General features: G+C 33.6%; 5 protein-coding genes across 5 annotated transcripts; 3 read left to right on the forward strand and 2 right to left on the reverse strand.

The window, feature by feature from the left end:
* Positions 1–886: 886 nt before the first annotated feature.
* LOC134330941 (hemoglobin subunit beta-like) lies at positions 887–1,712 on the forward strand. Its single transcript, XM_063012233.1, has 3 exons — positions 887–1,037; positions 1,124–1,346; positions 1,477–1,712. Exons 1-3 carry the CDS (start codon positions 946–948, stop codon positions 1,606–1,608), a joined length of 447 nt encoding a protein of 148 aa, XP_062868303.1. The 5' UTR covers positions 887–945; the 3' UTR covers positions 1,609–1,712.
* A 1,733-nt stretch (positions 1,713–3,445) lies between these two features.
* Positions 3,446–4,168, reverse strand: LOC134330953 (hemoglobin cathodic subunit alpha-like). Its single transcript, XM_063012260.1, has 3 exons — positions 4,032–4,168; positions 3,744–3,951; positions 3,446–3,661 (listed from the first exon to the last, which is right to left on the reverse strand). The coding sequence occupies exons 1-3, from the start codon at positions 4,124–4,126 to the stop codon at positions 3,533–3,535; spliced, it is 432 nt and encodes a 143-aa protein (XP_062868330.1). The 5' UTR covers positions 4,127–4,168; the 3' UTR covers positions 3,446–3,532.
* Positions 4,169–5,276: 1,108 nt separating this feature from the next.
* Positions 5,277–6,103, forward strand: LOC134330946 (hemoglobin cathodic subunit beta-like). The gene is made up of 3 exons (XM_063012248.1): positions 5,277–5,422; positions 5,565–5,787; positions 5,880–6,103. Exons 1-3 carry the CDS (start codon positions 5,331–5,333, stop codon positions 6,006–6,008), a joined length of 444 nt encoding a protein of 147 aa, XP_062868318.1. The 5' UTR covers positions 5,277–5,330; the 3' UTR covers positions 6,009–6,103.
* A 2,522-nt stretch (positions 6,104–8,625) lies between these two features.
* Positions 8,626–9,336, reverse strand: LOC134330991 (hemoglobin cathodic subunit alpha-like). The gene is made up of 3 exons (XM_063012311.1): positions 9,211–9,336; positions 8,924–9,131; positions 8,626–8,841 (listed from the first exon to the last, which is right to left on the reverse strand). The coding sequence occupies exons 1-3, from the start codon at positions 9,303–9,305 to the stop codon at positions 8,713–8,715; spliced, it is 432 nt and encodes a 143-aa protein (XP_062868381.1). The 5' UTR covers positions 9,306–9,336; the 3' UTR covers positions 8,626–8,712.
* Positions 9,337–10,653: 1,317 nt separating this feature from the next.
* Positions 10,654–11,460, forward strand: LOC134330973 (hemoglobin cathodic subunit beta-like). Its single transcript, XM_063012298.1, has 3 exons — positions 10,654–10,788; positions 10,931–11,153; positions 11,246–11,460. Exons 1-3 carry the CDS (start codon positions 10,697–10,699, stop codon positions 11,372–11,374), a joined length of 444 nt encoding a protein of 147 aa, XP_062868368.1. The 5' UTR covers positions 10,654–10,696; the 3' UTR covers positions 11,375–11,460.
* Positions 11,461–11,781: the final 321 nt, after the last annotated feature.

An 11,781-nucleotide genomic window follows, 5' to 3' on the forward strand; every position in this document is an offset into this window, starting at 1 on the left:
TATAATGTAGTTTCATAGTTTCTTTGTTGTTACATGTAGGTTAAAAATATATAATTTTTAAATATGTGTGTGTGTGTGTGTGTGTGTGTGTGTGTGTGTGTGTGTCTCCTAAGATGCACACTGTAATTTTAATCGTTCATTTATTTATTTAAATGTTTGGTTTTGGCTAATTGTCATTCATTCATATATATGAATTATTGTTATTTTATTATTAATTTAGTTTCATAGTTACTTCGTTGTTACATTTAGGTTTTATATATATATATATATATATATATATATATATATATATACAGTATATATATATATATATTTTATATATATATTTTTATAGGTTATATATATTTAAATATATGTATGTATATATAAAATATGTATAATATATATATATATATATATATATATATATATGTATATATAAAATATATTTACATTTATGTAAATGTATGTATGTGTATGTGTGTGTCTCGAAGGTGCAAACTGTAAATGTAATAGTTCATTTAATTATTTAAATGGTTAGTTTTGGCACATTTTGGTCATTCAAATATATGAATTATTATTATTTTATTATTAATATAGTTTTTTCGTTTCTTCGTTGTTACATTTAGGTTTATATATATATATATATATATATATATATATAGATCTCAGATGTGCACATCGTAAATATAATCGTTCATTTAATTATTTAATTGTTTGTCTTGGCAAATTTTTTAGTCATTACTGCAGTTGAAAAACGCCCAATTGACCATGTTTCAAAAAAAAAGTTTGGATGTTTGGCACGGCGCCTATCTTTTTAGAGCTGCCCTACGTTCGGATCTAATCCAGTTTTTTTGTTTAGGGCGTGGATTGCCAGTGTTAATAAATTAAGCTTCGTTGCGCAAAATAAGTCAAAATTTTATAGGAGAGTTTTCTTGCGCTTGGTAAAATCAGTAAGATTCCACGATGGTTGAATGGACAGATGCCGAACGCCACATTATCAGTGATGTGTGGGGAAAGCTCAGCGTTGACGAAATTGGACCACAGGCACTAGCAAGGTAGGCAAACATCATATTTATAAACATCAGATAAATGTGCATTGACTTTTTTGTTCACTGTAAACATAACGGATGTCTTTGTCTAGGGTTTTGATTGTGTTTCCATGGACCCAGAGGTACTTCGCTTCCTTTGGTAATCTGTCTAATGCCGCAGCCATTACAGGAAACGCCAAGGTAGCTGCCCACGGCAAGGTGGTCATGCATGGTTTGGAGAAAGCTGTGAAGAACCTGGATAATATTAAACAAAGCTACGCACAGTTGAGTGTTATTCACTCGGAAAAACTGCACGTGGATCCCGACAATTTCAAAGTACGTCTAATTACACTTAAATTACAATAAAAAATGTAACGACATTTTAACGCTAGAGTTGAATTTTAGCATATGTTGATAGATCATGCTACTTGTGCTTAAAATAATTAAAACCGATTTTTATTCACAGCTTCTTGCAGAGTGCATCACTGTATGTGTAGCCATGAAGCTTGGACCTTCCGTCTTCACTCCTGAGGTTCAGGAAGCTTGGCAGAAACTCTTAGACTGCGTTGTGTCAGCTCTGGGCAGGCAATACCACTAAGAAATTATTAAAATACAAAGATGTTTACAGCGAATACAAAGATCCAGTACATGATGTTTTCGGTGCAAAAATAAATAAATAAATAAAATTGCCAAGAAATTCCATCTTCAGTTTATTCTGTTTTCCTTTCTAAAACATATGCACATGACATAAGATAAGATAGCCTTTTATTATCCCACGGGGGGGAATTTGCAGTGTTACAGCAGCTTTCAAGAATATAAAATATAAAAAATACAAAGTGTTTACACATATGTACACATATATGAAAAAGTAGAAAGTAAGTAAAAATTACAAAAATATAAACAGTATTTTTAAAGAAAGTTAACCAAATATTGCACAATTATTAACATGTATTGCACATGGACTGCTGTCAAATAAGAAAGTATTAATGATTTGTAATAGGAAAGGTGCAAACAACAGCAAATACTGTTCAGCTCTTTTGTCAATCAGCTGTTTCATACATTTACCATCAATGGTACCGCGCAAATACAGTACACGCTTTCTTACACCAACAAATTCTAATATCCAGAGTATTTACATTCAACATTTAACTATTAATATGTTTAAAAAACGACTTCTTCAATTTTTACTTTTTTGAGGTACAATTATGTGAACGTTTCTATCGAACAACTGCGGTATACTCTTGCATTTGTAATATCCCCAACACATTTGTACATTAATAAAATATACATAATAAAAACACATTCATAATATATGTTGACAAATACGACAAGTACTATAGTTCTCCAATATAAGACCAAAATACGTGGCACTGTAAGTTTATTTCAGTAGGGTAGTCGATGAACGAAACAACAATAATTTTAATATGTAGTGGCATTTAATAGTCTTCATATACACATACATACATACATACATACATACATACATACATACATACATACACACAAGTAACAGAAACAAACTTAATATAATATTCTTGTGGTAGGCATTTTTGTAAATATTTATATAAAATCTTGTGGAAGTGAGCAGCACTGGAACAGAAAAGATTGCGCCTATTACACAGATTGCAATTAAATTAATAAAATGTTCCCCTTCTTATTGTACTTATGACATTTTGTTGTAAATCCAAAAACTATTAAATACTACTACGTATTAACATTTTTGTTGTTTCGTTCATCGACTACCCTACTAAAATAAACTTACAGTAGCACGTATTTTGGTATAATATTGGAGACACATAGTACTCGTTGTCGTATTTGTCAACATTGCTTTTTGTACAGTTTCTTTTTACGTTTATATCAACACAACTGGCATATATAATAGCACTGAAACTTCTCAGGAAATAGTTCCAATTAAAAAATTTTTTTTTGCTTTTTTGTTGAAACGTGTTGACACGGCATAACTAAAATGAAAATATATTTGGTACAAATAAAAACAATACTTTTAATTGGCATTTTTGTAAGAATTTTTTTTTTAGGTAATCAATTTTTTGTATTGAGGAAAATTAAATGAGCCATCATTTCAGTCAAGCAGATTTAAGCAGGTTTTTGGATTTTTCAGAGCATTTAAACTATTTACTTGTTAAAAGACTGGAAATTGAGTTCTTAATGAATAGATCACTCAATGAAGTAACTATTGTTAAGTCTAAGAATTTTTTGTTTTAAAAATAAGGCTTAAATTGCCTGGCCTAACTGCAGCTTGTAGAATTTAATTATGCATTTATTTATTATTGATTGTTTTTGTGCTGGTAAAGTAGACATCAATCATATGTATAATCTTTAAATGTTTATCTAAATGTTTATTTAAATGTTTTTAATTGTCAAAATTATGTTGACTTTTAATTGCTCCTGCCAGTAATTACTGACCAACAGACATATCGTTTTGAAATGACTTTATTGTAGTATTGTTTTAAACAGCTCTCTTAATAATATATATAGAGCCATAAACAACGACCATTTCTTATTTATCTGTATTTATCTGCAAGAGCTGCAGACAAGGCGCAGAGAAACTTGTCCATAGAGACGTGCACCTCAGGAGTAAAATCACCAGGGAAGTTCACGGCACAAGCCACGAGGATGTTGTGAGACAAAATCTGAGGAAAACAGGAAAACATCCAGAACTTATTAACTGTTTGTTGCATGTGTACTACAGACGTTTCTGTGAGCAAAGCTTACCTTGAAGTTGCTGGGATCCACGCGCATCTTAAAAGCGTGCAGATCGCTCAGGCCGCTCAGTCCACCAAGAAGGTCATCGATCTTCCCCACGGCATCGCCAACGGCGCTTATCACAGTATGACCGTGCTTCTTGACTGGCTCAGATCCGGGAGATGTGTCAGGCCAATGGGCAAAATAGGTTTTGGTTTGAGGGTAGACAACGAGCATTCTGTGGAGAGGTTGTTTTTTATTTTCAATTCAAACACTGTATTGTCATTTAAATTAAATATATAACATTGAGCTCCTTACCTTGCCAGAGCCTCATGACCAAGAGCGTCAGCTTTTCCAGAGATTTTACCCCAGAAACCCTTGACCAGGGCCTTGTCCTTAGCTGTCAGACTCATTTTGGAATGTACTTTATTGAATTACCAGAGAACATGAGCTGTGGCAAAAACAAGACAAGGTATTTTTATAGTGTCTAGATGTGCCCCACCCAGCAATGCTGGCAAGCCCACATCAAACAGCCTGTTATATTATTTTTTTGTGTACAATTTTAATTGAAATTAATAAATAATTTTAAAATTCGTTGTCAAAAAAGACTTTTTTGCTTTCCATGGTATCCTAATAAAAATTATTACATTACTTTACTGTTATTATAGCATATGTTTTAAGTATTTATATAATTTTAAAGATCGTTTTTCTTAATTGTAGAAGTATTTGGACTTTTCATTTTATATCTCGGATTAGTAAGGTGATGTTTGGGCTTGCTTTTTGTATTTTTAAGTGCTTACAAATAAAAAAGCTTTATATTTTAACGAGCATTAATAATGTACATTTGATTGACGTTTAGGCTAGTTGAAACTGATCTTATATTAGAAAAGCATGTCATGAGCCAATTGAAGTCGATCGGAACATCCTGGTTTATCACAGATAAGTGTGCCCAATTAAAAAAAGTATTGGGTGTAACAGGTCTATTAGATAAAAAATGGCATTGGATTACCGTTGAAGTAAGAATTGAGTCAACGTATACAATATACAATTTCATTTTTTAATGGTAAAATATTTGCATCCTTATTTATTTGCTACAAGCTTTATATATATATATATATATATATATATATATATATATATATATATATATATATATATATATACTATACACCACACACACCACACACACACACGCGCGCAGACACACACACACACACACACGCACACACACACGTAATAAATAAACTCGTTGGTAATACATGTTAAAGACATGTTACACACAAATAGCCAAATATTTATAATTAATATATATGCATTAATTTGATAGATGTAAAGTCGTTATTTATTTATATATGTATTAGTAAAGACATATTTATTTATTTTCATAAATTTCAACATACTCTGTTATTCAAATGATGATTCATAGATAATGACGTGTTTGTGCCTAAACTGTAACAAAACAAAACGTCTCTTTCAACAACTTCTGAACAATCTCCTTGATTCTGGTAAGAATTAATGTGGGCGGGGATAAAGAGCAAATAAAAAGTCAGGCCATCGCTCTCACTTGACAGTCACTGTTAGTGCTGCAAAACTCAAAGCTAAGCAAAATCAGTCAACATGGTCGCGTGGTCAGATGCCGAGCGCAGCGCCATTACAGGTGTCTGGGGCAAACTCAGTGTCGATGAAATCGGACCCCAGGCTCTGGCAAGGTAATGCTGTCTATAGAGGACTGTAGTCATTACAATATGTCTTTAGTATGTATTAGATAAACAGGAACAAATATGCATGTGATTCAGCCTTACGAAATGTAATGTACTTAACTTTAATGTAATCTACTTCTATTTACGACAGAGTGCTAATCGTCTACCCCTGGACTCAGCGTTATTTCAGTAAATTTGGGGATTTGAGCAGCGTAGCTGCTATTAGTGGAAACCCTAAGGTTGCTGCACATGGCAAAGTTGTGCTGAACGCTATGGAGAAGGCAGTGAAAAACCTGGACCACATCAAAGCCACCTACTCCAGTCTGAGCCAGCTCCACTGTGAGAAACTGAACGTGGACCCCGATAACTTCAGGGTACGTCAATCTATGTGGAAATCAAACAAAGTAGGCTATATTAAATTATATGATCTCATTTGCGTTCTAACATGACGTTTTCTATTTTACAGCTGTTGGGCGATTGTCTCACTATCGTGATTGCGGCCAAATTGGGAGCAGCTTTCACCCCTGAAGTTCAGGCTGCATGGCATAAGTTTTTGGCAGTTGTGGTCGCCGCTCTGAGCAGCCGCTACTTCTAAACTTCCCACCAATACAGCATCTGGCATTACTTCGCATTTAATGGATTTACATTACATGAATGAAACCAATAAATTTTAAGTGATGTAGCAAATAATTGTAACGTCTTTTTACGTTTTTTTACGTTTTTTGGTTTTACATTGAAAAGCAGTATTAATAAAAAAGTTATAAATATATACAAATAGCTAGTTACATAGGATTAAAGGGTGACAAAAATATTAAAATACAAACATTATTGAACGAGTCTAAACATCGAAGAGATGCACACAAATGAGATCTTACCTTTAAGCCGAATCTGATTAAATTTCGTGTTGTAGCAATTAATAACTTTTGGGAAACCTTGATGACTTCTTCTCGACACTTTCTCAACACGTAAACACCGTCTTTTTAAGCATATATAGGTGATGCTAACAAAAATAAGTTTAAATTTAAGGTTTCTATCAGAATACGATTGAATATAAACATACATATAACGATACTCCAGCACACACAATCTAAGCATCAATTAAACGGGAGATCAAATTTGGTCTTTTTGGGACACTATCGGATCGTTTATATGCAATATACTTTTATTACAAGTATATTTGAAACTGCAAATTTACTCAGATACGAGTGAAAACATTCACAGTTTAAATTACTCCCTCAAGTAAAGTTACTTAAGTAAATGTAACAATGAAAATGTAGCGTGTGATCTTAGCATTTATTTAAAAGCCAAATGGCAAAACATTTTTAAGTCAAACATTTGTAATTTAGTTTATTTAGATTGTCTTCTAAGATACAGATAAAAGCGTTGTTTGTTTTAAATAAACTGGTTATAAACGGTTGAAAAAATAAATTAAACAGGAGCTACATAAAAACGGTATACGTGAACGCATTGTAATACATTACTAATAGGTTAAGGTAAATTGAACACACTAGGCAAATTGATAAACGGAAAAATAGGGAATATTTTAAGAGTTTTAGTTATTGAATTTACAACAACCGTTTGAATCAATGTGGGGAAATGAGCAACTTCAACAAGATTATGTATTATTAAGGAGTAATGCATAAAACTGTTTTAGAATAAAACACTTTTAAAAGGTGAAAGCACTAAAAGCTTTTTTTAAACAGTAAAATAAACAAAATATTTTGAAGCATAAACATCTTACAAAAACACAATTTATTAAAAAATAAAACATTTTACCACATTTAAACGGTTGTAATAAGAGTGAAGCTGAAATTCAATCGTTTTATAAAGAAAATGGGTACTACCACTGCATACAAAAAAAAGAAGACATTAGAAACCACTGGGACCGGGAAACCTAATCTTCGGAGATTTCGCCACAGCTTTTGGAAAGAGAGCTGGAACCGGCCACTTTGTGAGTTTGAGTGTTTGACTCCCCAAAATATTTGCTTTTTAAAACAATTTCATTTTTAAACACACACGATTAAATCTAAGCCCTTCTAAAATGTACTCGACATCAATAAAAGTATAATTTTTTTGTATTAATGATAAGTATTATTATTATTGTAATACATCCTTAAGAAAATAACCACAAGGCTCCACTTATTTAGTAAAATAAAATAAAGTCAAGAATAAAGATAAAAAGAAAATATAAATTGTCTTTAGAACTTAGCTTTCTGTGTTATTTAGTAATTTTTAACTCAGTTTGCATACCACTTGTTTATATATATTTTGAATAGTTTGAAAATAAGCATGCATTAACAAATGCATGAAAATAATATGGATTACATTAATATATAAACGAGGGACAAACCTGAGTTAAAAATGCCAACTAAAGGTGCGCTAAAATTTTAATAGCGCTCAAATGTAATATTTTTCTTCATTACAAATCAACTAAATTGGTATATTAATTTAAGTAAAAGGGTAATTTTTTGTAAAATGCACATGATTTTGCACGCTTGCATTTCAGTAATACAAACCTCTGAGAAATTATAAATTGTACGTATTTTTTAAAAATTATTTAACTTTTACTGTTTTGCTGATTCACTGGTAATATAGCATGCCAAATAGACGCATTTTCACAAGTGATTTTAGATTATTGGCCTTTACTGTAATAAATGCATTCATATATATTTTCATTTATTTCAATTTATTTACTTCTGTATTTTAATGTATTTATTTTATATTCATTTATTTCTGCATTCTTGTGGTGACCAACACAATAGTAGATCCAACGAGACTGGTCAGTAGACAACGTATATCTGGTCCACATGTCATGTATCTCATATAAGCCTAGTGGTCTATCATACAGTAATCTTTCCTTTATACTGTCTATGTCATGTGTTTTTATTCTTATATAGATCGGTTATTAAGTTATTATTAATAAGAAAATATGCAATGTATTTAATCAAGATGGGCCACCATCGTAGCCCAATTCAAGATTTTTAGAGCATTAAAAAAAGAAATGTTATTAAAAACTGAACATCCAAGCCTGGCCTTTAACTGAGTAAGAAACTAACTGTACCTAATTAAATTATTTGTTTTGACAATTCGTTGCGTATTTTTTGTTAATTGATCTACAGTTAACATTGTGTCAATATTTTCATCGTCCTTAGATGTCTTTTAATGGACTTATTGGGTTGCACGTGCGCAGTGATTATTAAACAAGAGACGCATCATAATAGAATGGCTTTATTGTAGTATTGTTTTAAACAGCTCTCTTAATAATACATATAGAGCCATAAACAACGACCATTTCTTATTTATCTGTATTTATCTGCAAGAGCTGCAGACAAGGCGCAGAGAAACTTGTCCATAGAGACGTGCACCTCAGGAGTAAAATCACCAGGGAAGTTCACGGCACAAGCCACGAGGATGTTGTGAGACAAAATCTGAGGAAAACAGGAAAACATCCAGAACTTATTAACTGTTTGTTGCATGTGTACTACAGACGTTTCTGTGAGCAAAGCTTACCTTGAAGTTGCTGGGATCCACGCGCATCTTAAAAGCGTGCAGATCGCTCAGGCCGCTCAGTCCACCAAGAAGGTCATCGATCTTCCCCACGGCATCGCCAACGGCGCTTATCACAGTATGACCGTGCTTCTTGACTGGCTCAGATCCGGGAGATGTGTCAGGCCAATGGGCAAAATAGGTTTTGGTTTGAGGGTAGACAACGAGCATTCTGTGGAGAGGTTATTATTATTTTCTGTTCAAACACTGTATTGTCATTTAAATTAAATATATAACATTGAGCTCCTTACCTTGCCAGAGCCTCATGACCAAGAGCGTCAGCTTTTCCAGAGATTTTACCCCAGAAACCCTTGACCAGGGCCTTGTCCTTAGCTGTCAGACTCATTTCGGTGTTTCCTGGTGTTTGATAGAGAAGGAGAACATAAACTGTGGCAACAGCAGGTTATTCTTATAGTCTCTAGATGTGCCCCACCCAGCAATGCTTGCAAGCCCACCCCAAACAGCTTACCTCAGTAATTACAAAGTTCAGAAGTCGTTTTGCGTTTAATGTTAGTTAAACCCAATAGACAAGTTTATAATTTTTGGTCATTAAAAGAAAAAATAATTTACGTGTTTGTTTCTAAATCGTTAAAAAGTTCAGAACTGTGTCGTCGTTGATTAACGCAGTTAAACGCACTTCATTGTTGGCGTCTGTTCATAGTTTAAGACTTGTGAGGTTTGTTTGCTTTTTTTAAACGATCATCTGAAATACTCAAAGATTAAAAATGAATTATTATATTTAAACGAGCATTAATACATAACATTTGATATGGCAGTCAAACTGGCCTTATCAGGCAAGTCAGAGCCATGTGCTAAATAAGTGCTAAATAAGATAAAATATGAATTGGTGTAACATGTCAAGGGTTACAACAACAAAAACAATACTACTATCATACCACTATAATAATAATAATAATTTATATTCTTTTTTCAATGCTTGTGGTAAATAAACTGTTTCAATACTGGTGTTGAAGTATGGGCTTTGTCTGGTCCACTTATGGACAGACAAATACTTGCTCTAAAACCACTCCAATAATGCTTTGGCTGTTGAAAGATGTGCTCTCTGAAAGACATTTCATTCAATTTTTTTCTGTATTTGCTGCATTTATGCCCCTCAGTTTTACACGTTTTTTTTCTATAGTATGATGCTGCCACCACCATGTTTCATCATATGTATGAGATTATCCAGGTAATATGCAGTCCAAATTTTGTCAGATATAGTGCTGCACAGATAGGGCTAGTTCGAGAATGGTTCAAGGTTGTGCTAAGCTTCAAAATACACTCATTGCAAAAATACACTCAAGCACTCAAAGCATTAGATATTGTTTTAAATTAATTTTCTGATCTATATTTGCCATAATTTCATTAAAGAGATCCACAGACTTCATGGATTGTTTCTTTCTGGCCAGTCAGTGTAAATTGTGGACCATTTTACCCTCTTTCTAAATTATGTCCAATCGAATCAAACAACAGGTGGACTTAATTTAACACATCTTAAAAATAATTTAATCAAACATGATGCTTTTGACCACCAGCTCTACAGCAAAGGGTCTAAATACTTTTGTGAATAAAGCATTTCAGTTTATTAATTTTGAATAAACTCTCGTTTGAATCAGGTCTCTACGTATTGATGTGGGCGGAGATAAAGAGCAAATAAAAAGTCAGGCCATCGCTCCACTAGCGCTTGAGAGTCACTGTTAGTGCTGCAAAACTCAAAGCTAAGCAAAATCAGTCAACATGGTCGCGTGGTCAGATGCCGAGCGCAGCGCCATTACAGGTGTCTGGGGCAAACTCAGTGTCGATGAAATCGGACCCCAGGCTCTGGCAAGGTAACGCTGTCTATAGAGGACTGTAGTCATTACAATATGTCTTTAGTATGTATTAGATAAACAGGAACAAATATGCATGTGATTCAGCCTTACGAAATGTAATGTACTTAACTTTAATGTAATCTACTTCTATTTACGACAGAGTGCTAATCGTCTACCCCTGGACTCAGCGATATTTCAGTAAATTTGGGGATTTGAGCAGCGTAGCTGCTATTAGTGGAAACCCTAAGGTTGCTGCACATGGCAAAGTTGTGCTGAACGCTATGGACAAGGCAGTGAAAAACCTGGACAAAATCAAAGCCACCTACTCCAGTCTGAGCCAGCTCCACTGTGAGAAACTGAACGTGGACCCCGATAACTTCAGGGTACGTCAATCTATGTGGAAATCAAACAAAGTAGGCTATATTAAATTATATGATCTCATTTGCGTTCTAACATGACGTTTTCTATTTTACAGCTGTTGGGCGATTGTCTTACTATCGTGATTGCGGCCAAATTGGGAGCAGCTTTCACCCCTGAAGTTCAGGCTGCATGGCATAAGTTTTTGGCAGTTGTGGTCGCCGCTCTGAGCAGCCGCTACTTCTAAACTTCCCACCAATACAGCATCTGGCATTACTGTGCATTTAATGGATTTACATAAGATGACCAATAAATAATAAATGATCTAATAAACAGGTGTGACGTCAGATTTCTATGTTTTTATTTTTACAATGAAAAGCAAATGTATCCTATAGTAGACGGCGCAATTCTTTTATAGGTGAGGGAAAGAATGACAAACCAAAAATCTATATTAATACGAACAGTCAGGGGCGGATCTAGAAAAATATTTATGGGGTGGCAAGAGGGGGCAGGAATTTTTGAGGGGTGGCAACATATGGCAGACATATTTATACTGAATTTAATCACAGTTATCACAGTTTGACGAGAAATAGTATGTACACACTACAAAAGGGCACGGGCTGCCATTTACTCATACAGACAAACTTAATCTCA

This window comes from Trichomycterus rosablanca, chromosome 2 (assembly GCF_030014385.1).
Source record: "Trichomycterus rosablanca isolate fTriRos1 chromosome 2, fTriRos1.hap1, whole genome shotgun sequence".
Taxonomy (NCBI): Eukaryota; Metazoa; Chordata; class Actinopteri; order Siluriformes; family Trichomycteridae; genus Trichomycterus; species Trichomycterus rosablanca.

Excerpts from the sequence above, each read along its gene's own strand:
- LOC134330941 (XM_063012233.1), top strand. The coding sequence starts at position 946 with ATGGTTGAATGGACAGATGCCGAACGCCACATTATCAGTGATGTGTGG. Across the intron at positions 1,038-1,123 it reads GGACCACAGGCACTAGCAAG|GGTTTTGATTGTGTTTCCAT; the intron begins GTAGGCAAACAT and ends GTCTTTGTCTAG. Across the intron at positions 1,347-1,476 it reads TGGATCCCGACAATTTCAAA|CTTCTTGCAGAGTGCATCAC; the intron begins GTACGTCTAATT and ends TTTTATTCACAG.
- LOC134330991 (XM_063012311.1), bottom strand. The coding sequence starts at position 9,305 with ATGAGTCTGACAGCTAAGGACAAGGCCCTGGTCAAGGGTTTCTGGGGT. Across the intron at positions 9,132-9,210 it reads GGTCATGAGGCTCTGGCAAG|AATGCTCGTTGTCTACCCTC; the intron begins GTAAGGAGCTCA and ends ACCTCTCCACAG. Across the intron at positions 8,842-8,923 it reads TGGATCCCAGCAACTTCAAG|ATTTTGTCTCACAACATCCT; the intron begins GTAAGCTTTGCT and ends TGTTTTCCTCAG.
- LOC134330946 (XM_063012248.1), top strand. The coding sequence starts at position 5,331 with ATGGTCGCGTGGTCAGATGCCGAGCGCAGCGCCATTACAGGTGTCTGG. Across the intron at positions 5,423-5,564 it reads GGACCCCAGGCTCTGGCAAG|AGTGCTAATCGTCTACCCCT; the intron begins GTAATGCTGTCT and ends TATTTACGACAG. Across the intron at positions 5,788-5,879 it reads TGGACCCCGATAACTTCAGG|CTGTTGGGCGATTGTCTCAC; the intron begins GTACGTCAATCT and ends TCTATTTTACAG.
- LOC134330953 (XM_063012260.1), bottom strand. The coding sequence starts at position 4,126 with ATGAGTCTGACAGCTAAGGACAAGGCCCTGGTCAAGGGTTTCTGGGGT. Across the intron at positions 3,952-4,031 it reads GGTCATGAGGCTCTGGCAAG|AATGCTCGTTGTCTACCCTC; the intron begins GTAAGGAGCTCA and ends ACCTCTCCACAG. Across the intron at positions 3,662-3,743 it reads TGGATCCCAGCAACTTCAAG|ATTTTGTCTCACAACATCCT; the intron begins GTAAGCTTTGCT and ends TGTTTTCCTCAG.
- LOC134330973 (XM_063012298.1), top strand. The coding sequence starts at position 10,697 with ATGGTCGCGTGGTCAGATGCCGAGCGCAGCGCCATTACAGGTGTCTGG. Across the intron at positions 10,789-10,930 it reads GGACCCCAGGCTCTGGCAAG|AGTGCTAATCGTCTACCCCT; the intron begins GTAACGCTGTCT and ends TATTTACGACAG. Across the intron at positions 11,154-11,245 it reads TGGACCCCGATAACTTCAGG|CTGTTGGGCGATTGTCTTAC; the intron begins GTACGTCAATCT and ends TCTATTTTACAG.